This window comes from Melanotaenia boesemani, chromosome 12 (assembly GCF_017639745.1).
Source record: "Melanotaenia boesemani isolate fMelBoe1 chromosome 12, fMelBoe1.pri, whole genome shotgun sequence".
NCBI lineage: Eukaryota > Metazoa > Chordata > Actinopteri > Atheriniformes > Melanotaeniidae > Melanotaenia > Melanotaenia boesemani.
The window spans coordinates 21,765,753-21,788,022 of NC_055693.1; the positions used below are offsets into that span (position 1 = coordinate 21,765,753).

Here is a 22,270-nt window from a genome sequence, read left to right on the forward strand (position 1 = left end):
TTTCAGTTTCTTCTACACCACTGCGAGTTGCGATGGGGTGATTTTTGGCAGTGTTCTCTTGCTGCTTTGATTTGAAACTCTGAAACTCACACTCTGAAAAACCAGAAGAAAAAATAAAAGCTCCGGGGTGAGGGAGACTCGCCTCTTCTAATCAATCGTTTCCCTGGTGAAATATTAGTCCAATCATCATGTTTGAGTCAGACCCAGAATCAGATGAAAAAAATGTCAACCAACAGAGATTTTTAGAACAGTGAGTGTAAACACCTTGCTTTGTTAGCTTCTTAACAGGATTCATGCTTATTTCTAAGCAATGGACTGTACCTGGCTCTCCAAATTATGACATAACAACTCTAACTAAACTCTAACTAAATCATACAGTTAAAATCTTTACGGAACAATACAGATAATTCACCATTCAGAAAACAAAGATGTCAATCTAGTCAGACTTTTTAGAGGACATTGAATATGAAAGGAACATTTCTAAGTGTTGAGATCCTTAAAATTTCTCTTTGTTTTTTTAAGGTGTAGCTCAGGAAATGAATAACAGCAGATAGAGGACACTTACTTATCAGAACATCAACCTCAAATCACATTTGTTATGCTTAAAACTGTGGGACTAAAGGGAACTTACCACTTGGCTGTAAGATGTACAAAAAAAACAACAACACAGAAAGAGTACAAGACACAGGGATAAGTCCAATGAACACTAAGTCAGGGATTTGTATAAGGACATAATTTCTTCTTAAATAACTCTGCTAAATGGACATCAAGCCCCAGCTGTCAAATGGAGATGATAAGACTTAAAATAACTTATTATGGCAGATAATAATAACAACCACACAGTTACATCAGTCTCTCTCTGAGGCCACCTTTGTTCCAAGAAGCTGAGTTATTTAACTGTTTATCACGCTGGTCTAACAGCAGTATGATGGGAAAATTAGAAGCTCACACACCAGTTGCTATTGTTGCTATGCAGGAAATACCAGAAATAAAGGATGTTAAGCTGTTTTTAAAAGTGAACTACACTATCCTCAAACTAGAGGTGAAGAGAAGGGTTACTAATGCATTTAATTAAAAAAGGAGAGGATCAAACTGCAATGAGAAAATGGGGTTTAACAGTAAAGTTCAAACTGCTTTAACACTTTCTATAGACAGAATTCTACAGACAGAACATGACTCCCAATCTCCTCAGCTCAGGAGGGTTGAGACATTAGGGTACATACAGCGGATCCAGGGTCACAGTGCTTCAGATTATCCTTGGAGCTGCATTTAAACAGTGATAAGTCCAACTTCTTGATTAAAATATGAATCTGGGAAAATACAGAGACAGTACATACTGCTTATATGGAAGACAGGAATAAGATCTTAAAATATATTTTTATACTGTGCCTTCTAGTGACTACAGTGTAGGCTTCTAAAAACGTTTGGTAATGAAGATACTTTTTGGTCTAAACTGTTGTTGATGGATGAAGCTTATATGAGTGAGAGAATGAGAACAAAAGCTCTGTTTATTTTCTATTCTTTTAAAAACAATGATAAATGTATTCAAGTTGCTCTGTTGGAAAATAAAAAAGGGGGAGTTTGTACTTTCTTTATAAACCTCACAGTACATTATTCCAATGGGGCTCTCTATATCAGATGCAATTTATCAAAAACAGACTGTAATCAACAATGAGGTGATATACCAGTAGGTCTTGGGTCCAGGTCACACTTTGTACTGCCGACAGACATAGAGTGACAGAGATGAAGCGGAGCACTGACTTCCAGATCAAAGAGCCTCTGCGTTTGGCCTTGGTGGGTATATTTTGGTCCTTGTGTTTCTAATGAGGACAATCAATGCATCGGTCAGCAGCTGGCTGGAGGTGAGCGATGGGCTGAGGGAGGCTCACTACAGGAGCTGCTTACAGCAGCACTACCGGGACTTTGGAGTTGCAGGGAACTAATAAAGCTCAGGAGACGAGTAATTAACATCCTTGAGAAAACTGTTAATTGAACTTGGTTTGTGACCACTATGTAATTATTGTGTGAAAATAGCAGAATAGTAACACCAATTTACACATTGCCACAATCTATTATTTCTGTTAACTGGTATTTTAGGAAAAACAATAAAAAAACAACTTTTCTATGTGCTTTTGTAAAAGACTATGAACTAAATTGATCCAACAATCCAGAAAATCAATGTATGGTTAAAATGATCTTTTGCATAAGATGTTTATAGTGTTTATAGTGTTAAAAGAAATGGCTCATGTGACACATATTACATAGATTACACAGTTAAGCCAAGTCTAATCACTTCTGACTAAATTTTCTTAAACATATCCTCTATATCACATCATCTGAACATAAAGCCAAAGCCACTGCTTTGAGAGGCTGATTAAATATTAATATTGACTTCAGGCAGCTTGTGACCCAACTTTTCACTTCTGACTTAAGGCAAAAGTTGCCATCATCACTTTGTGTCAGACAGAAGGCATGTGGGGCCAGTGAGGGACAACCCAAACACATTAGCAGGTGGGTTGCAGCTAAATTTAGTGAAGGTGATCTAGAAAGAAACACCATATAGTCTATGTTAAAGACAATATGCCTGCAAAATTGTAGATGCTATTGTTAATAAACTGATTAATAACACTACAAATACAGTTTCTTCAGGCCAATTCCAGGAACAGTTTTAAGCATCTTTCTGGAGATATCATGGCTCTAAACAACCTCAACATAACATGTAACTCTAAAACAAGCAAAATTGTCCACTTTTGCATCAACAGAGCTGTAAGAGAATAGGATACAAATTTGAAGGGGATTGTATAATTACATGCTAAACACTAATTGAAGAAAAAGAAAAAAAGTGACTGATCATAATCCATCATGTCTCCTTATGCAGACTGAGGTATCTAAGCATAGCATTTGTATGGTACACACTTAAGACTTTACCATATGGGGTTCTCTGTCCCACAGACTGGATTGACACAAGAACATGCATTCCATGCAAATGAGCATCCTATAGGCAAACTCTATGATTGGAGGACACAGGACTGAGGAATTTTCTTTGTTTAAACCCTATATAAGACAGAAGGACACATCAAGTCTTTAGGTCTTCGTTCTGGCTTTGGGACCTCCAGATTTTGCTGCAGAAATCTGTTTTGATGTCTGAACTTTTGTAATAAACTTCTTTTTATTATTCAAGTCAGCGTCCAGAGACGTTTTTGCCTGAAAGACAATTTTTCCACATCTGATCAAGACACATCAAATTTGACGTCACGACGATCTGGACGTGCAGTGCCTTTTTTCCTCCAAGTTGACTTCCAGAGGGCAATCTGAAAGACAGGTGTGTTTTTTTGTCTGCTTTTCTGGGGAGAGGAAAGGGGGTCACTCCGCAAAGTTCTCTGTGTGGGTATGTTTGTGGAATTGTTGTCTGTACAGGTGTCTCTGCTAAATTTATTTTAAGTTGTTTTTTTTTTTCTCTCCGCATCGCAGGCGAAGTGGAGAAAGGGGGGTAATTGATGAAGAAAAGAGATAGACAAGAGAAAAGAAGCAGATAGACAGCATAAAGGCTGCAAGGAAATTTATAGTGAGGACAGAGATCCTGCACTTATAACAAGGGAAAAAGAGATGGTTAAAGCCTCAGAAATAGTGAAGTGTTGTGAGTTTTTGGAGTTTCTAAAATGTACATTTGAAAGTTTATAAATTTATGCAAATTCAGGGTCTGGGCCCGAAACCCTTTGAATAGTAAGACATAAGAATAAATAAATTGTTCGGTGTCATTTGGACTCCAGTTTAGAGTGATTAGTGGTGTAAATTTAAAAGCAAGAGTGTAAGAATCTCAGGCCTGGGATAAGAATTTGATAGATAAATTGTAGGATTTTTAAGGAATTAAGATTAAGATGAGAAGAAGATTTGGTGAGGCATATAAAGAAGTAAAAAGAGTTGAGTCAGCGCTGACTGAGAGGGTGTTGGTGTGAGGTTGAGTGAGAACAGCTGTGTGTGTGTGTGTGTGTATGATAGGAGCCGAGGTGTGTGTGTAACTCTGCTAGAGTGTCTTGACGTGTGTGTGTGTGTGTCCAGCTGGGGTGTGGTCTGAGCAAAATTAAAGTTTTCAATGCATGTTTGTGTTTTTATAACTTTTTAATGATAAATTCTTTTCGAAGGGTTTTTTAATAGGTAATAATTTAATGAACTGCTATTGAAATGCTTCTGTATTTCGATGGGCAGACTTTTTAGAGGTAACTCAATAAACCTTCGGAAAAATGAGCCTTTTATGAGGAATTTTTTCTAAAATTTTAATTGTAATAATGAGCGTCTGCACTTTGGCAGACAGACTATTATTTTGGCAATAATTTAATAGATATTCCTCAAAAAGGACTTTTATATATGTGTGAATGTTCTGTTAGTGGCTAAAATATTATTAATTGCCTTGGGCATATCTGGACACATATTTTTTGTGTTCTTTCCCCTATGAACCACTACAGAAAATTATAAGGGTGTTTCTTTAACATCACGAGAAAATGAGTTTCTGTGTCTAATTTGGATGGAAAACAGGGACAAAGTTTATTTCACTGTATGACAAGAAAACATGCACATATCACTTGCTTCATCTGTACTGATATAAAATATAGGGATGAAGTTTGTGTCTGTGTGTGCGCTGTGCAGTGAAGACAGCTTTTGGAGTCAGCACGTGTGGGTGTGTGAGCGTTCTGCTGATGTGATTTAATGCCTGTAGCTGATTTTCTGCTTTATATGTTTGCTCAGACAATATTTAGTCTTTATTATTTTATGCAAAGATTTTAAGAGATGACTGTTAGACCATTTTCCTTAGGATAGTCACATTGACTACTTTTACAGCGGTCACAGCTCTCTTTAGGTAGTAGAGTGGGGGCAGATTGTTATCTAAGGTCACCCGGCTCCGGGATACTTAAAGAATTTTTAGTCACACTACGTGAAGGTCTGTCACCTCTGACCCTTTTTCCTCTAGGCAGAATATGGGCATCTGTTTAAGAAGTTTATCTCTCTCTCTGCCATGAGCAGCTGAGGTGTGGAAGACCCATTATTATTTTTATTTTTTCACCTTTTTCTGTTTTTAGCTTTAAACTATGGGAAAATAAAGCCTTATATTTCTTGTAATTTTTTCCTTTTTCTTTGAAGAGGCCAACAAAGCCTAAAATTGGTTTATTAAAAAAAAAAAAAGGAAAGAGAAAGAGAGAGAGAGAAAAGGGAGGGAGATTAAGTCAACTCCTCCTTTAGCCTTTAATAATCTTTGTGTTGTTACATTTGTTTTGAATTGTTTTGAAGTATGGCATACTGAATTTTTGTTTGTTTTTTATATGATTCATTTGGATCGAGAATCGAATCAGACCTGAACAGAGCAGGCTCTCCGAGGCCACCCATCTGGGTTGGATGACACATCTCCCCTGACCTGCTCAAGGCTAGTGTGCATTTTATCCACAAACATCTTGTTACCTGCTATATATATATACACTAATGCATAGTTGTTTCAGTACATACAAACATGGTATCGTTGTTTTTCTTATTTTCTTGTTAAAACTCAAATGAACAAAACACACTTTAGTGGTGCAGAAGACACATATCAGAGAGTACATGGTATATTTACTCCGACAGGAAAGCTTGGCTACTGATTGACTATCAGAATATTTTATTCTTCATTTATTCGTTTTAAAGCGGTAAATCATTGAAGGTTTAAATAGACTATTGAAAGAATGGTTTACAGATATTACAATGCGGTTTGTTAGAGTAAACAGAAGTTGACAGGTTAAAGTTTCTCTTTTAAGGATAGGTAATGATTTGCGATCTCACCCACCCTGTTTGAACTAACAGGAGGTGGTGGTAACAAAGGTCATGAAGTGCCATATGCTGATGTGTTACCCTGTTTGACCTTTGCTTAAACTTTGTTTGAATTTTGCTTGCTCTATTGAAGTGTGAAATCTGCGCAATACAGAGGCTGCACTGGGGTTGAGACTTCAGAGTTGACACCAGACACTCTCTGAGTGCTGAACTGCAGTCTCTCCCCATTGCGATGAAGCTGACTCCACACTGAGTTCTTTGTGTCTTATTTTATGATAGGAAAATATCCATCACGGTTTTTGATGTAATTTTGTTCTGTTAATAAGTAAAGGCTTTTTGGTTTCCTCTGAAGTTGGTAAATTTGTTTTGCAGGTTTGGGAAAGCGAAATAAATAAATAAATAAATAGAAACAACACAAACAAAAAGAAATTGAGTGTAATAACATAGTATTGGATATACTACTTTTTTAGAAGTTTCCTTTCATTCATAAATTAGAAAATTATAGAAAGTTGGCATCATGTCAGAGAAGCATGACAAAACTTCAGCTGTAATTACTCCAGTTGATTTAGTCCAGCAGAGCAACCCTCTTATTAAAGGTATAGCCAAGATTTAAAAAAAGTGGAACCGGCGCTGGCCAAGCATCGACCGCCCATGGCCGATTGAGGGGACACTTAATCCAGAGGTAATTAAAACAGTTCAAGTGCTGGTGACTACTTACAAAGCAGACCAGAAGAAAGGAAGGAGAGGACAGAAACGTCATGACAAGCGACAAACGGAGCTGGAAGTTCTTCAGTTGTTCGATAAGGAGCGACAGAGAGTTCTGAAAGCAACAAAAGAGAAGGAAGAAAAACAGAGAGAAGACATCTCGCAGATCAAAAAGGCCACAGAGAAATTAATGGCAGAGATCAACACGCCCTTCTCTCACACCGTTGCAGTAAAGAGCCCCCCACCATATGAGAAAGAAGTGAAATTTCAGGATGTTTATCCTCAGCTCCCAGTGATTTCCCATGAAGGCAGTTATCATGTCACTGATGATGCCAACCAAATAATAGAAACGGGACAAGCAACAACGACCATTCACATGTATCCAAGCCTCAAGAGTAAAAAGAAGACAACAAAGAAGAAACCTGGAGACAAGGCTCAGAGTCATCTGGAGGAAGCCAGAGACGGATACAACTCTGCCATAAGAGAGATATTTGCGAAAGCAGAGAGAAAAGGAGCAGAGCTACTAAAGACAAAGGATCTCAAAGATGACACTTCTGATAGTTCGGACACTGAAAGTGAAGAAGAGAGTGATGGCCTTTCAGAAGAGTTCTACCCAGCTACCACAAGTACAGGAACCAAAGAGGATAGCCAACAAGTGCTGATAGAACTTGAAAAGAGCGTAGATCGATGTCTTTCATATTTGGAGGAAGCCAGCAGTCAAGAGGACCGACAGGCGCTTGAGGACCAGTTACAGGAACTCCGGATACAGAAGAAGAAGCTGCGGAAAAAGCTTTCTAAAAAGCCGCAGGCGACATATTTCCTCCGCCCAAGAAGAAGAAAGTCAGTCGGCAAAATGTGTCCAGTGGTTGTCCGAGGACAGAACTTGGAGTATAAACCCTGGCAAAACACTGATTTGTCTGACATTTTGGAGAAATTACCGTCTCTTCACGATGGAGCACATCCGTGGATTTCTAAATTGGAGCAGATCTGTGTGGGAATACAGCTGGCTACAGGGGATGTAAAACGACTTTTGGCTAACATCTTAGGAGTTCCTGCTATGGAGGACATTCTGCAGAAAGCGGGACTTGGTCGTTATGTGGGGACATCTGTATACGATCCAGAACTGTTTGCCGCAAATCGAGGTAGAGCATGGAGAGCTCTAAAAGAGACATTTCCAACAAATGTCCACCCTGACAACATTTTTATTGAGCCATTGGGCCAGGAGGAGAATCCAAGATCCTATGTCTCTAGAACTCATCAAACATGGAGAGATGTAACAGGAAATGATCCAGATCTGAACCAAATGGAACAATCGATTCTGCGGGCCAAGATTCAGAAGGGGCTGCCACAACCAGTGAGAAGCAAGCTTGCAGAAGTGGTCGGTCTTAATAGCATGACCAAAGCAGTTTATACAGACCACATTGCTCACCAAGTGGAACTGTTCAGGAAGAAAGAGCATGATCAGAAAGAGCAAGACCAGGAGACTCTCAGGAAACTGAATCAAATACAGCTGGTGGATTCGAAAAAGAAGGAGAAAACACAAGCAGTGGTTATCCAGAGCCTGCCATCTTCAAATCAACCATCACCACAGCAGCAGCCTGATAAAGTACAGTTCCAACCACCTCAGTCTGCACCATGGCCTCCAATTAACTGTTTCTCACCACCAGCTTATGGCCCGCCACAGACCTGGAGAGGAAGAGGAAGAGGAAATTTCGGGAGAGGAAGAAATTTTGCTCCACGCTCTCAACAGCAGCCTGAAGTGTGCTATAATTGTGGTTCACCTGACCATTTTGTTCGCAACTGCAACAGCTTAGGAGAAAGTTTTCCTAGAGGCAACTACCGAGGGCGACCCAGAGGACAGTCACGGCCGCCCCGAGGACCGGTGAACCCTTACAGGGGTCCTGATCCTGGGTACTAGGGATGCCCAGAGGACCTGAAAGGGAGGTGTCAGCTGGTAGTATCAAGGCCAGAGCAAGATCCAACAGTAAAGGTGAAAGTAAATGATCGACCGGTAGAAGTAATGCCGGACTGCGGAGCCGCTTTTACCTGCCTGAGGCCTGAAGATGCTATACATCTCCCCATGTCTAATCAATTGATACGGACGATCGGGTTCGAGGGTGTGAAACAGCTGATTCCTCTCACAAAACCAATTGAGCTTTGCTATAAAAATCGCAAGATTACAATGCCCATATTGGTGTCGCAACAGACCCCAATTGCACTTTTGGGAAGAGATGCTTTATGCAAACTGAACTGCATAATAAAATGTACTCCAGATGGATGTTTGGTGGATGTACCAGAGGAATCTTATCATCAGCTGGTAATGACAACAGAGATTGATGCTTCTACAGTCTTTTGGATTGGCGACCTTAGCCCAGAACTTTTGAAACCTGCTACTATATGGGAAAAGTTCATTGTAGCCAATACACCTTGTGGAAGAGCTCCAGGACATCCATTTCATTGTACCCTCAAGTACTTCAAGGATGCTGCTAAATCGGATCCGGAGGAGTGGCTGAGCCACCAACCAAAGCAAGTGCAACTTCAATCAAGCTGTATAATTTTGGGACCTCAAGGAGCAGCTATGAAGATAACCAAGGATGATTATCTGAACAGAGAATATGACATCCCAAAAAGTGTTCCACATGTAACTTTGAGGATAGCAGAAGAATATGAGCAGAAACATGTTGGAGAGATGATGGCGGAAGCAGAGAAAGCTATCTTTGTACCACTAAAAGAGAATCATCTCATCTGGAGAAGCAAGGATGATCAATTCATTAAGATTTTGATTTCAGCTCAAGGCCATGGCAAACCGCAAGTGGTGCAGATGACACAGGAATCGGTCCTCAGCGTCATGAGGGATTCTGACTCCATGAGAAGAGAAATGCTGCAACAAGTTCCAGAATGTCTGTGGTCACGACACAGCACCGACATAGGTCTGGTGAAATCTGCTCAGCCAGTGAAAGTGGATCTCCGACAGGGAGCCAGATCTCCTTGGAGAAATCAATATCCTCTTAAAGAAGAAGCAATCCAGAAAATTGAATCGGAAATTGATGGACTGATGAAAGCTGATATTCTGGAAATAACACAGAATCCTCAAAGCAATACGCCCCTACTGCCCATAAAGAAACCGGATGGCTCTTATCGTATGGCCCATGACCTAAGAGCAGTAAATGAAGTGGTGGTCGATTACCCAGCAGAAGTACCAGATCCACATACTTTGCTTGCTCAAATCCCACCAGAAGCTACACATTTCACTGTCTTAGATCTCTGTGGTGCTTTCTTCAGTGTCCCACTCAGTGAGGAAAGCCGAGGCCTGTTTGGTTTCACATTCAAAGATCAATTCTACCAATACAAAAGATTACCACAAGGCTTCAAACACAGTCCACACATTTTCAACAAAGTGTTAAAGGATGACTTGGCAGGAATTGACCAGGAACTGAGCAGTACAGTTGTCCAATATGTAGATGATATTATCATCTGTTCACCTGACCAGGAAACGTGTCACAAAGACTCCATCAAACTACTGCAGATATTGGCGGAGAAGGGACATAAAGCCTCTCAGAAAAAGCTGCAGTATTGCCAAGAGAGAGTGGTTTACTTGGGACAGACGATAACCCAAGGACACCGAAGCATCTCCGACAGTCATCTGGAAGCTATTCGAAAAGCTCCTAAGCCAAGGACGGTCCGAGAGATGATGACATTTCTGGGGATCACCGGCTATTCATCAGCCTGGGTGGAGGACTACGCCAGCTTAACAGGACCATTGAGAGCTATGATTAAAGATACTGGAACTGCTCATCTTCATAGAAATCTTTCTTGGACTCAAGATGGCCTTCTGTCATTTGAAACAATCAAACAAAGACTACAGGAAGCTCCAGCATTAGCTTTGCCTGATTACTCCAAAAACTTTTTGTTATATGTCTCCACTTCCACTGGAGGGAAATACATGTGTGCAGTTCTTTGCCAACCCATAGGAACAGGAATTAGACCTCAGCCTGTTTCTTATTATTCTACTGCATTTTCTGAAGTGGAGTTAGGACTACCACTATGCTACAGAGCACTAGTAGGAGTTTCTCTGATGTATGATAAAGCATCATCAGTCACAATGGGTTATCCAGTGACAATTCTTACCCATCATAGTCTGAGAAATCTTTTGAATTATGGTAAATACACACTGACCATGTCTAGACTTAGAGATTATCATAGGCTCTTGGAGCAGGAAGATATTACTCTGGTCAGATGTGACACAGTAAACCCAGCTGAACATTTGCCAACTCCAGAGGATGGTGAGCCGCACGAGTGTGTTCATGAAGCAGAGAAGTTTTCAAGACTCAGGTCAGATTTGCAAGCCCTTCCGTTACAGGAAGCGGATGTGGAGTATTGGACTGATGGCTCCTGCTATCGCATAGGAGACAAATTGTGTGCTGGTTATGCAGTAATAAGAGCTCAGGGATCGGAGTTCGTTGTGGAAAAAGCAGACGTAGTGCCGCAGCCAGCGTCTGCACAGCTTGCTGAACTGGTAGGATTAACTGAAGCGTGTTTGCTAGCAGAAGGCAAACGGGTGACAATCTTTACGGATTCTGCGTATGCGCATAATGTTTGTCACTTATTCGGTTCAGTATGGAAGAATAGAGGTTTTAAAAAATCAGATGGTTCTCCGATACAACATCGCGAGCAGATACTGAAACTTTTGCAGGCCATGATGAAGCCTAAAGAAATAGCAATCACTAAGTGTGCTGCACACAAAGCGGACATGTCACGAATCACTCGAGGAAATAAAGCAGCTGATGAAGCGGCAAAAGCAGTCACAGGAGCTAATAGACCAGGGAAGATTCTTCTGGTCACCCACGAAATAGAGTTGGAAGACAAAATCACTCTTAGAGATGTAATCTCACTACAGGAATCGGCTCCTGGAATGGATAAGCAAGAGAAACTTGATGAACAAAGGAGCAACACAGTGCAACCTGGAGACAGGGTGTTCGTGAAGGTGTTTAGAAGGAAGTGGTTTAACGAACGCCGCCAAGGACCATTTGAAGTTGTTCGCAGTACAGGAACTGCGGTCCAGGTTAAGGGGTCTCCAACGTGGTACCATTTATCACACTGTGTTAAAGCACCTTTAGAAGAGACACCACATTTACAGAGTCACGAGGGGGATGACTCAGGAGAACAAGGAGTGTGTGTAGAAAACGTAGACGCACATAAGGATTTTCAAGATCATGCTGAGGATGCGCTGGTTAATTCTGTACGTATCCCTGACGATATCAGCAATGACTGTGAGGTCAATGACCAGGAGAGAAAACTCAGAGTTGTTGACTTACAACATGTCCCGGAGACAACTGAATTGGTCTCTGTGGAATGCAACTCATTGGAGACTTCGGAGAGCTGCAGAGCAGTTCAAGGATCTACCAAAGGTCCAATTGAACCAAGAGGTTCAAGACCAGTTAGAAAACGGACCAAACCAAAACGTTACGACAACTAGACTAGAAGTAGTCTTGGGAAAGTCAGTTCCACTACTGTGTCGGTGTCCAAAAAACACTGGTGGGGAAGGAAATGTCAGAGTACAATGGAAGGATAATTATGATAAAGAACTGGACCTATCTGTGGTTTCACCACTAGGAAAGTTCGTGTTGATCAACAATCACAGGAGAGTGAAGATTGAAGGAGATTATAGTCTTTTAGTGCGAAAAATACAGCCAAAAGATCAGGGTGACTACAAGTGCTCTTGTTATGTTTCACCGTTAGAGAATGAAAAAACACAGGGTGTGAAACGAAGTTCACCGTACAGAATTAATGTAGTAACTTTAGTAGTAATGGCAGCTGATATTAATGACGAGTTCTACACAGCTAATAGAACAGGGAACTTGACAACCATGAGATTATCATTCCTACCAAAACAGATAACAACGACACTTAAATCTACTCCAGCAGTTTTGAAACTCACTACCCCTACAAGTGCACCACATCTGTCTACGGTTACACCTAGAGAGATTTTCACGACTTATGACCCCTCAAAAATAGTAATTACACCTCCGGCTATAACGAATAGCCCCACAATAGTGGAGGCAAAGCTGACTTCTGTTACTTCTGAAAATCATACTGGTAAAGTTTTGAGAGAAGAATTTTCCACTAACACAACAAGGAGTGAGTCTTCAGCGACAACATATTCTGTAAACGTAACACAGACACCTGTAGTGACATATACAACCTCTAATGCTGTAGTGAATCTGACTCAAAAGTTGGGCTTAGATAGAGAAGCCTGTTCGCACATTGCCAATAAGGAGAATGTGGCACAGGATTTCGCAGAGAATAAGCATGAGTCGCCAGAGACTGATGAGGACATCGACGGGTTTAATGAGTTCGACAGGTCCGAAGTGGCATGGGAGGATGTAATTGAGCCTGTTCATGCAGTAAAGAAGAGAGATGCCAAGTGGAAGGCATATGGATTTGATTCTACTACTTTACAGATAGCAGACCCATGGGCTGGTAGGAATTTGTGGTTTCTACAGTTGACTCATTCACTAAGATCAGTCCAGAATGTGAGTTGTCCATGTGTAGTCAGGATTCCTTCACCAAGCACATGGCCAGCAATTTTGGAAACGGTGCCAGAACCATTAGATAAAGTTTGTCAATCGTATGCATTGTCATGGTTATTGTATCAACAGCGATCAGCAGAAGATTATGTGATGGCTGTATCAGTGCATTTATTTCGACCTAGGTTTCGCTGTACTTGGTTGAAAGATCTACCATATATGAATTTGCTAGATAAGTATGAGGATGTGAGAACAGCTGTTCCCGATGCTTTAGATGTGAAATCTCAGAAGTCTGACCATTGTTTTTGTTCAAATGATACTTACAATGGCCACGGGATGTTTATGGGAATATCAGACTGTAATTTCTATATGATGCGGCTTGGTGTGGCAGCACATAGAGCTGCTGATGATTTGTATGCTGTGACTTTTCATGCACCGATCCGTACACAGAGCAGAACATTGATGGTTAAAAATCAAACTTTACCGGCAAATGTAACAATAGGAAATTTTAAGGATATTTGGTGGGTTTGCGGAGATAAAGCCTACATATTTTTACCCTATGGTTGGACCGGATGTTGTTACATGGCAACACTGAAGCTTCCATATGAAGTTCTCACAGTTCAGAAAGCTCAGGAGTTGGAGCAGGTTCAGTCTAATGTTATTCCTGGGACGAGAAAGAAGAGGGAGTTAGCACAATTCCACAATCTGGAATCTTATCATTGGAGGATAAGTTTGGCAGAAAAGTGGGGAATTGGTATCTTTCCATGGTATGGAGTGACATTTTTAGCTGACCATATTGATAATATTACTTACACCCTGCAAGGTTTTGCCAATGAAACTATCAAAGGATTTGAATATTTATCTAATACACAGAAGAGTCATAGACTGACACTGTTGAAACATGACATGGCTCTAGACTACATTTTGGCTAAACAAGGTGGCCTGTGTGTGGCTTTGAATTTAACAGGCGATGCTTGTTACACATTGATTCCAGATAATTCTGATAACATGACTAGTGTTGTGGATGCTTTAAAACTCATAAGGGATGCCTTTGGACCGTCAGAAGGTTCTGGATATTCTGCAAATGCTTGGTTGCAAGATAAACTGGGTCCAGTAGGAGCTGTTGTAGTTCAGATTCTGGTAGCAACACTCTTGGCGCTGTCTGTTATGTTTTGTTTTTGTACTCTATTACTGACCTTTGCTAAGGCTATGATATTAAGATGGATGGGTGTAGTAATGCCTGGTGATCAAGTTCAGATGCCACTGTTACGAAGGACTGATGAAAATGAAGTAATAAGGGAAGGTGAACTATTTGAAAGATATCCATTCTGATTTTTACTTTTGCCTCTTTTAGTATGTTTGTCAGTTTTATTACTCTTTATTATTAGTTTTCCTTTGCCTTTTTAGTGTGTATAATCAAGTAGGGAATTAGATATCATATACTTGCTTAATTATCATCTATATTCAACTAAACTTATGTTAGTCCTCATTTTTATGCTTGAAATATTTTTGATTCAACCTGTTATTATGACAAAGATACTGGTCATTGTTCTTTTTCTCTCTTCTCAGTACACATGGGGATGACCACCCGGTGGGTGGTTAGTTATTCAGAGGCCCCAACATTCTAAAAGGACTCAGAAGTACACATAAGGACACTAAACATGGACAGTGAACCCTGACTGTCAACGCAATGACATCTGCGGACTGAAACATCATCACCATATCGATTTACCCATCTGGAGGTTTCGGAGCCATATATTTTTGTTTGCCTTATTTTGTTTCAATGTTTACTCATATACTGTATTAATCTGAGTGTTAATCTGAATTTGTTGTGATGTTATGTGTGCTATTGCTATGTATTTACTTTTTAGGTAGACATAGACGGGGTTTACCATTAGGTGAATAGATAATATTCTGTGACTCTTATTGTGTGGATACATATGGGTGACCTCGAGTGCTTATTTTTTGTTTCGGGAGGTGAGACTTGCTAGGCAGGACTTAGGCCCGGAGGGGTCCGATGGGTCGACTAGCCTCTTTTGGGCATTTTATGATTTCTTTTGGGGCTCTCATATGTGTTTATTTAATTTGAGTCTTATATAGTTAGTTTTTTTTCGGGACTGTTAATTCCAGTCCCGAAGGGGGGAATTATGAGGTATCTAAGCATAGCATTTGTATGGTACACACTTAAGACTTTACCATATGGGGTTCTCTGTCCCACAGACTGGATTGACACAAGAACATGCATTCCATGCAAATGAGCATCCTATAGGCAAACTCTATGATTGGAGGACACAGGACTGAGGAATTTTCTTTGTTTAAACCCTATATAAGACAGAAGGACACATCAAGTCTTTAGGTCTTCGTTCTGGCTTTGGGACCTCCAGATTTTGCTGCAGAAATCTGTTTTGATGTCTGAACTTTTGTAATAAACTTCTTTTTATTATTCAAGTCAGCGTCCAGAGACGTTTTTGCCTGAAAGACAATTTTTCCACATCTGATCAAGACACATCAAGACAAACAATGACAACAAAACGCAGAGCCCATTTCTCCAGCAGCTTGACAGACCAGCATTCAGAACATGATCTCTCTCTATTTTGTGGCTGACTGCACAGATCAGCTCCAAGACCTGGAAAGTCATAAAGATGCCATCCAAAAGCTTAGATTCCTAATCAGGTCATCAGTGGAGACTTGTAAGAGCTGATGGCTACAGACACGCTGCTGTTTTCATCACTATATTGTGGTGCAGCACTGTCTGAGCTTCAGCCAGAACAAGATATTTGTCAAACTGCAGGGCATGCACACCCAGACAAGTTGCTAATGCAGATTTTGTGCAGAGATGGAAAACAGGATTTGATATGCAGATTTATGTTGGCTGAACTGCTGTCCTGACGTTGCAGAGCCAGGAGGAAAACTTGAGATGCTCAATTCTTGCACTTGTACTTCTTGTACTATGATGTCAAAATCATGTCACTTTTTTCTTTAATAAAGTCTGAAACAACTGAACTGTTACGTTTGGGGGTATGACAACCACAGGGAAAAAAAATCTAACATAAAAACCCCCAATTCTTACTGAAAACAAATCATTCTGAAATAAAAATTATAATTTTAGAGTCTCTCTTCATGAGCTTTGAATTATATCCAAGCATTATGCTACAGAGGGAATACTAAATGCTAATGGTGAACCATCTAAAATTTAGATTCTAAATGATAAAGCTTCTTTCAGGGATTTTTCAACATTAGGAGGCAGACATCTTGAAGCTACAAAGCCTTGATGAAAACTACTTGCTGACAGCATTCATTCAGCAGACATACAGCAACAGCTATTTAAAGTCCATCTTTTTGGAATCTGACAAAAGAAAGGTTTGCTTTGCTTTTAGCAGTGGTTTGGTCAACAAAATCCTGAACAATAGCAATTTTCCTGTGGCATACTCAGTTGTCTTCAGTTCACTTGCATTTAATTACAATGGCATTTAGGGCAGAGATCATGAATTGTGAATGGTCACACTTGTTACCATAATGATTAAATAAACAAGTAATTGTGTTTTGATCCTCCTAAATCTAAAGATGTGTCCTTCAGTAAGTCCAGAAAGGGTAAAGTTATGTCATGCTAAAAAGTTATTCAGCATCTTTTATTATTATATTAATCTATCTTTAATTTTAGATTATGCATTATTTGCTGTACCTCATTAGAAGTTAAACACATTTATTTTAGCTTTTAATAATTAATAATTGATTTAATAATGTTCAGCCAGCACTTTGTTTAATGCTTTATATCCTGCCAAAGAGCTGTGACTTTTAACTGGCATTCTTTAATTTTTTATCAATATGAAGTAATAAATTCCAATTTCTCCATTAGCCATTGAAGGCACCATCAGTAAGTGGCAATAACAGCTGACACAAAACCCGACATGAATGAGATTCTGGACATGTAAGCTACAGTTTTTTTTATGGTATTTGGTAACAAATGTAAATAAAGAACATAAGGTACTGGGAAGTTCAGGGTTTATGAACTGCTATGTGACAGAGGAAGCAGCTAGGAGAGGGGGCTATAGAGAGCAATAATAAGAAAATGAGAAGATATTACAGAAAAAAAGCACATATATTACTATAGCTGACCTTGAATCACACACATTGCCATAGTAGCAACTGATTTTTTCTTGCTTGTAAAGTTGAAACTTTTCCTGTCTCTTGGTGATTAAAGAGCAAAATCCAGAATTAGTCTGGTACTGAATAATTTCAAGACTTCTTTGTGTACAGATTATTTCTGCGTGGGGTGACATGCAGAGCTAATCCATCTATGATTTCAGTAAAAGCCCCAGTGAAAAAACAAACATGGCCAAGCCAGGAAAAGAAGGAGTACAGAGGTGAAAGGAATAAAGGAGAAGCAAGACAGAAGCTTCAGGTTTCAGGAGGAAAGTGCAAAAAAAAGAATTTCACCTGTCCTCCTTTGGGCTGATACTTGATGTTCTCTGTGGAGCCGATCTTAGACTTGATGTTCTTGAAGTCAGGCAGTGGCTGGTTGATGATGCGGAGTTGCTTGGGAGTGGTTGCGGGTGACTTGGGTGGGGTGCGGATGATGGCCACCTTCCTCTCCTGAGAAATCAAACTGAGGGAGCGTGGGGTCCCAGGAGTCCTTGAAGATGAGTAGCTGGGGGGGGTTCCAGGGGTGATGGCTGTGGAGCCAGGGGTGCGGGGGGTGGAGTGGCCACTGCGAGCTGAACGGGAGCGCACTGATTCTGTAACTAATGGGGGAAGATCACATGGATGAAAGTTGGAGCAAGAGGTGAAGAGATGTGATAAAATTATCTTAACAGTTTGCAAAATCAGTGTGATGGAAATACAGCACAAAACTGAAAAAAGACTGATGAAATCTCATGTAATTATTCTAAAATCCTCCCTACCTGTCATACTAGGTGCTCGTCCTATCCTGTGTTCTGCCCTCATCTCAGTCCGAAATGCTGCAGAAGGGAAAAGATAAAACGTTTAGGGCTTAGTGACAGGACAGAGAGAAAAAAAAGGGCAACTACACTACATTCTGCATCTGCACTATAACAAAGTTGCTTAATAATGAATAAAAAAAACAACTAAACAACGTACAGTACCATTACAGCAGTTAAATGACAGTTAAAGAATGAAGAAACAAGAGGTTATCTGATTGGTACTAAATAAAACTGATTTATAAAACTATATACATAACGGAAAACTGATCAGTATTAAAAAAGATTTGCTGTTTAATATTTTTTGCGTTTTGAATTTGTCTCTACCTTTTTTTTTTTTTCTTTTTCTATCTAATCCAAGCAGCTATGAACACACTGATGAAGGATTTAGACAATCGACTGCCATCTGAATAATCATACTGTCTGAATCAAAGTGACCAGCCTACATGTGGGTCTGCGGGGAGCCGTAGACCCAGAGCTGGTGATAGAAGTAGAACTCTCTTCATGTTCGTGGTACCCACGGCGACTCAGATAGTGGCCATGACGTGGCAGAGAGGACCGCTTGTCTGGGCTTCGCGATGCACCATCCTATTAGAAAACACACAAAAAAGCAAAGCAATGGAGCAATGAGGGAGATGTTTCCCTGTGATATTTTAAATAATAATAATAATAAAAAACATCAAATTTGTAATTTCTGAACTTGTGCAGCTATGCTGCCACCCTGCAATCCACCTACCTGGGCTATAAATCTCCACAGTAATTCTGGGGAAATGTTAGACTCTGAGGATAGGTGAGGTCTATCTAGTGAGGCAGCCGCTCTGGATAATAAGATGGGAATCTTTGTAAGTGGCAAATGATGGGGATGGTGCTGAGATGGTACAACGATGTGGGCCCGCGGGGGTGAAAAGGATGCAGCAGCACCAAAACAAACAAAGCAATGACAAAAAAAGATGATGAAACTGACAGCACTTCAACATGCAATATCAGTGGACATGGTCTCCTGTGTCCTTACTGAGTCGATTTAAGAAATATTGAAACTAGAATATGAACCAAACAGCCAAGACTGCTTGTACTCTGAACAAACATGTGGAAAAAATTATAAAGATGGCAGAAAAAAAAACTCCCCAAAAACAAACAAAACCAAACATTCAACACACTGAAGAATGTGAGTCTTCATCACATTCGGGTAACAATAGCAAGTTACATGGCAAAGCAAAGCAGGCTAATAGATATATAAGATGAGATTTACTGTATGCTGTAAGTGGTGTGACATTTAAGAAATGCAGAAACTGTGTTATTTTAGACACAATAACTGTCATTACCATGATGGAGGAGTAAAATGGAGTCACGACCACAGCCGCTGGAGAAATGTCACAGGGTGATTCAACGCCCACTCGGTAAAAAAACAACCTTACAAATGGATCTGTCTTAGCTATCTATGCCAAAATCCATTAAAAATGGAAAAAAATAAATAATAGCTAATCCCTTTCCTTGAAATAAATAAAAAAAAAAAAGGATAGCACAGAGAGGTGTTCATACGGAGAAGCAATGCATGGTTTTCATGGAGAAATGGGTGGCATGAAAACCATAGATATACTGTAGGTATGGAGACAGCTCTAGTCTTAGCTATGCGATTTGCAAATTACACAATCAAAATAAATAATATGCATCATCTTTACGTTTGTCATTTACTATTTAGGTAAACTAAACTCCATTTGGTGTTTTTCTCATTGGTTTCGCTTCGGGTTCGGTGCATATACTCACCGATGCTCGGTCACGAGACTTTCTGGCAACACTGAGAGGCGGGCGATTGTCTGGTAGGCTCTCTGAAGGACAGGAACAGAAGAGAATTTCAGGGACATCTGACTAAACATACATAACCTTCATGCGATGAAAGCGAAAACATAAGAGAATTTTACATGTCCTGCTTTGAAAGATTATCTTTATCATAATATCCCTGTGAGGATATGTGACTCAAATGATGGAATTTCATATAAACAACAGACATTTAACTTTGTAGTCTCATTTCTGGCATGGTAAGCTATATGGCAAATCAAATGTTCTGTGGGAGAAGGTGGCTGGCCCTATGAGAGCTCTGTTCTGCAAAGACTTGGCAGGAAATCACACAGAATGGGGGATTTTGCATTATGTAAGGCAACCCTGGAAAATAATCTAATTGGGGCAATGCAGCAGTGGAGCTTTCATCATCGGTGACAGAATTCAGTCTGTCAGGGGAAAATGAGGTGCAAACTGCCTTTGGGACAGTGTAGCATCACACTCATCATGTTCATAAAACAAAACAGTATATTAGTGGATTTTAAGCAACCACAAGTTGGGAAAAAACAAACTAGCAGATCAATGCAATATTTCAAGAAGTAAAACTATCTAAACATGTTGGACAGTAATATCTAAAATGATTATTAATTATATAAATTAACAGAACATCAAAGGCACAATGAACATAAATCTGTCAGAGGTGACAATAATAAAGAACGTATTCTTAGAGTAAATAAAAATCAACTAAAGATTTGAACTAATTTATCCTTTAGAGAAAAAGTGAGAGAAGATAAAAAAGGATTCAAATAGAAAAGATAATAAGATAACAAAAAAGAAAAGATAAATTAAAACAAATAAAATATTTCCAACAGTCAATTTTATTGTGATCAGATACAAACAAACCCCCAAAACCAAAATACAAAGAATGAAAAACAAATGAAAACATATTAATACCAAAAACCAAACGTATGTAACACTGCAGGATGGGAGTGATGGAAGCTGGTGCTCTGATGATTCCCCTGCAGGAAGCACCAGCTGTGTGACACACCCAGGCAATTCGTCACCTGTGGGTCTCCTTCTGGGGCAGGAGTGGTGTTGGGCTGGACGGGTCTGGCGGACTGCTGGCTTCACCCCACCCCTCTTGGATGGAGATAGAGTCTGAGCCTCCACTTTTTTGGTGAGCTCAGTCTTCCTTATGACAGCTACATTATCAGAGGAAACAAGGCCAGTGACTAAAGCAAAGGAGATGCAACAATAAGCAGAGAGAGCTGCTGAGCCATGTTAAAATGTTGACTGCTGTGGGATAAAAACTCCCCAGGAACCCTTTGTAGCCACTATATATGTTGTTGTATGCAAAAAAAAAACAAAACAAAAAAAAGAATAACTTTATCAGAGACAGACTTTTCTAGAAAAGCCACAAATGACATTACTAACCTAATGGGACAAAGAATTTATGTCATAATATTCTTCTATTTTCTAGGCTTTATTAATAAAATCTATATAAAGAATATAAACAACTGCTGTTTGAGATAATTTAAAAGAAAAGGAACCTTTTTTCTTCTTGATCTCCTCCCTGGGGATGTAGACAGGTTCTTTGCGGACAGGTTTGCGTTCAGGTGTGGAGGTCCGTCCCTTAGCTCGCCCTGCTTTGGTCTTGGGTTTAACAGGTTTTTCCAGTCTCTCCATCTTCCGCTGTTGTGTTTGCTTGCTCTGGACCACAGGAGGCTTTTTGACTGGACTAGGCACCTTGGGCAAAGGCTCAATCTGCTCTGTTACCACACTCTTATCATCATCTGATGAACAAGGCATGAAAAACAGTGATTGATTCGATGTAGAAGAATGGATGATAACAGAAGAAAAGAAACATTATGGCAGATCAGAAAAAGAGATCTCACCTTGTGTGTCCACCCAGGAACTGTCCAGGATGGAGTCGTCTACTGTGGTTTCATCTCTGTCATAGCTTTCTGTCGGCCCTTCTGTTTCTATGGGCTGAGCATCCCTTACTGGGGAGGCAAGGGATTCAGGAACATCGCCCACTTCTTCAAGACTGGCTGCCTCCATGTCTGCTTCCTGGGCCAGCTCCACAGACTCCTCCTCTTCTTCTTCTTCTTCATCTTCTTTTCGGGCAGCGACACAAAGGGCTTCAGCCTCAGGAGGCGCTGAGAACCGAACGCTGTGTCCCGGTTCTTCTGCCTCATCGATTGTCTGGACCACAGTGATAAAATCATCTTCAACCATCACCACTGATTCAATGGCGGCGTGGGTCTCGGGGATCTCCTTCATCACTTCCATCTCTGCACCGGCTTTCTTCAATCCATCTTCCTCACTTTTCTCTTTCAGGTTTCCAGCCTCTTCCTCGGCGTGATTTATGGCAGCTTTTTCTTCTTGCTGTCTTGCTTCTACTTCCACTGGCAGGTCCTTTATTTCCACCTCTGACACTTTCTTGCTTTCTTCCTTTTCTTTCAGTTCCCTCTCTATCTTTTCTTTCTCTTCCTTTTCTCTCAACTCATTCTCCATTCTCTCTTTTTCCTC

At 40.2% G+C, this 22,270-nt stretch overlaps 1 protein-coding gene across 1 annotated transcript in view; it reads right to left on the bottom strand.

The window, feature by feature from the left end:
* The window catches only part of map2 (microtubule-associated protein 2), a 72,576-nt gene that overhangs the window by 8,782 nt on the left and 41,524 nt on the right, over window positions 1–22,270 (bottom strand). Inside the window, exons 10-16 of the mRNA XM_042000944.1 lie at window positions 21,634–22,267; window positions 21,289–21,531; window positions 20,803–20,940; window positions 19,727–19,788; window positions 18,409–18,550; window positions 17,927–17,983; window positions 17,463–17,767 (exon numbers count right to left, since the gene is read on the bottom strand). Coding sequence (XP_041856878.1) covers window positions 17,463–17,767; window positions 17,927–17,983; window positions 18,409–18,550; window positions 19,727–19,788; window positions 20,803–20,940; window positions 21,289–21,531; window positions 21,634–22,267 — 1,581 coding nt within the window. The remainder of the gene's footprint in view (window positions 1–17,462; window positions 17,768–17,926; window positions 17,984–18,408; window positions 18,551–19,726; window positions 19,789–20,802; window positions 20,941–21,288; window positions 21,532–21,633; window positions 22,268–22,270) is intronic.